Source organism: Morone saxatilis, unplaced genomic scaffold (genome assembly GCF_004916995.1).
Source record: "Morone saxatilis isolate NCDOM2014 unplaced genomic scaffold, NCSU_SB_2.0 Contig16, whole genome shotgun sequence".
In the NCBI taxonomy this organism is placed as follows: Eukaryota; Metazoa; Chordata; class Actinopteri; family Moronidae; genus Morone; species Morone saxatilis.
The window spans coordinates 7,645,181-7,647,999 of record NW_023339718.1 but is presented as its reverse complement, the minus strand read 5'-3'; the positions used below and the strand labels follow the sequence as shown (position 1 = coordinate 7,647,999).

Genomic DNA, 2,819 nt, shown 5'->3' with positions numbered 1-2,819 from the left:
TATATACAAAAAATATGCCACGGGGCTTTAATTCACAACAATCAGGCCTGTCAATCTTGTACACTAACTCTGTGCACTGAAACAAAGTGATCATATCCTGAGGTGATGATAAAACGAAGGTGGGTTGCACTGCTTCCATTTAGCTGAAAGAGAAAAATAAAAATAAGTAGTTGTTTTAACTGTGAATTCCAGCATTGATATGTTTTATTGTATATAATTACATTTTCATTTTAACTTACCGAAACAACATTTGACTGAAGATGTCCCTCTGTATGTTCAAATTCTGTAAAACAATCATCTTATTAATCCTAAATTCAGTTCTTTGGCATTTAAACCAAATGTGCAAACAGATAATGTAGATGGATGCCCCCCCCCTTACCTTTCTCTGTAACAGACTCAAATTGAGAGGCATTTTGTGAAGTATTCTTGTCTATCTTTAGATGCTTGACTGCAAAAGAAAAAACACAACCAGATGTCTATAAATATATGGTTTGTGAGAAACTATGACAAACTGTGAACATTTCAGTCTATCGCTTATGCCGAGGACCAATTATTTTGTCAATGAGCATGTTAAATGTGTTAAAATGTGTTAAAATTACATTTTTTGAAATGTGAGGTAATAAAATAAAGGTACAACAGGAGAAGCAGACAGGAGCACCAGCACAGAAGCTAAGCAATGCATGACTGTGGGTGGGGGCAGCAACAGAGGGATTTTAGCCCCCTAAAAAAATCTCAGTTTAAGTGTATGCAATATAATATCACTGCTTGAATTTGAAGCTACACTGACTGATGTGTATGTATGTAACTTTGGGTTCCAGGTTGGGACAAGTCACAAGCAGGTAATGCTTTACGGCAGAGAGTCAAACATCACCAGCTATGTCAGTGATTCTGGTGAAACTGATCATATTGTACGGAGAAATTGATGACAAAGGTGATCTCATGTGAACTGTGCTAATATTAAAAAAGACACACAGTTATCAGTGCCAGAGGAGTTACCTGTTAAACAAACACCTGCATTATAGTGACGAGCAGATCGCAGTTAAAACCGCGGGCACTGAGGTCGATCTGACGTGCTGGGTTATTAAAATTAGAATAACATTGTGATTAATAGCGGGCAGCTTCACAGTTGTTTAAATCCCCTAACACACTAACAGTATCTGATGTTAATTAATGTTCTGTGATACCTGACACTTCCAAAAGTTCCCGCACACAGTCCAGGTTCGTAAAGGGAAACTGGAGTAAAACAGCAGTCCTCCTAATTAATCCTCTGTTTCCTCTGGTAAGTTTATGTCCTGTCAACTTTACAGTTTTTAAGTTTTGCTGCTTAATGATATTTGCTGCAGTGCACGCATGGAAACATTTTAAATGACTGAAAGCATCCTTTCTAATTATTAAAGTAAATTAACACATCGATCCTTCACACATCGAGGGTGAAGCTTCAGTGACAGACTGCTTCACCCTCGATGTGTGAAGGAAAGATACAAATACTGCTGCTGTTAGGCTCCACAACGAACAAGAACACTCTTAATCATGGGTGCAATAGTATTACAAAAAAACTTCAAAAACACAGTTTGACAGCAGGTCAGTGCAATGCCTATTCTTTTTTCATTATTTATCTTTTATAAGCTACTTTCCTTGTTGGCTCGTTAGTGTTACCTCATCCTTTTTCTGTATGCTGCTGCAAACTTGCCAATTTTTCCCCAATTGTGGGGGACAAATAAAAGGTTTTCTTATCTTATCTTATCTTAAGAAAAAATAAGAAAAACATAGGGCTACATCAATAAAACACAGAATAATTAAATATAAAGCCTTGCACTGCTCGGACAGAAGAGGCACAGGAATCATTTGCTACTGGCCAGAAGGTGTTTATACGTTAAGTTGCTTCATACGCGGCCCCACCTGCATTTATTGTAATTGTGGTTTGCTAAATGTTCATTATGAATAACCAGAATATGACAGTGGTGTCTTCTGCAACATTTGGGAATATTTATTTAGGGGGCGGGGGCGGCGCGGGCGGGGGGGGGCGCCTAAATGGTTTTCAGGGAAAACTTAAAATGATGTACTCATATCAAACCCTGACTCAGGAATTATCAGCCCTCATGTGACTGGAATGGAAATGATGATAAATGATTAAAAGTATTTCTTGCTGACAGACAGACTCTCTACTGTCTTCTGACTGTTGATCATCTCAGAGATCCTCTTTCGCTACTTGGTTGCAGAAATAAAGAGCTTTGGGACGGCCTGTAAAATGGGCGAACCCAGAACAACTTTCCCATTCAAGCGAGGAAGTGAGGAAATGTCATAGAAGAGATTTGGGATGCTACACTTAGATTCTTTGGTGCTGCTCTCTTCATGCGCCTGAACAGTTTTATACACTTCTTCGTTCTTGGTTAACCAAAAACTGTGGTTTTTAATAGCCCAACCTTTTTCTATTCATTTCAGGATTTTAGGTACTGTAGCGGGGGAGCAAGCACCCTGGACGGTATTGTGCTTTTATTTTGACCATTATGGGTCTGGACATAACTTTATTGCTATGCTATCTGGTATTTGTATTTTAAGGCATTGCTGCTATTGTTTCTTTGTATAATTTAATTTGTGGTGTTATTGTTTCTTAGCTGGCTGTGTAGTTGGATAGTACTGGGCGTTCACTCACTTTTGAAAGGTTGGCCATGCGTTTTGTGGGTGGCACGTTTTTATTAGGGGGGTGGTGTTTTTACTTAGGAATTGCATTGGGTGTTTTTTGCAATTTCATCAAGGCTGGAAATACTTCCCAGAGCACCAATTCAGGTGGGTGGTTGGGGCTTCCCAGCTGTGACTCT

General features: G+C 39.0%; 1 protein-coding gene across 1 annotated transcript in view; it reads right to left on the bottom strand.

The window, feature by feature from the left end:
- hspb11 (heat shock protein family B (small) member 11) overlaps nucleotides 1-2,819 on the bottom strand; it is a gene marked incomplete at its 5' end in the record, with an annotated part of 4,020 nt that continues 1,201 nt past the window's right edge. Inside the window, 3 exons of the mRNA XM_035658206.1 lie at nucleotides 1-143; nucleotides 240-283; nucleotides 380-448. Coding sequence (XP_035514099.1) covers nucleotides 51-143; nucleotides 240-283; nucleotides 380-448 — 206 coding nt within the window. The remainder of the gene's footprint in view (nucleotides 144-239; nucleotides 284-379; nucleotides 449-2,819) is intronic.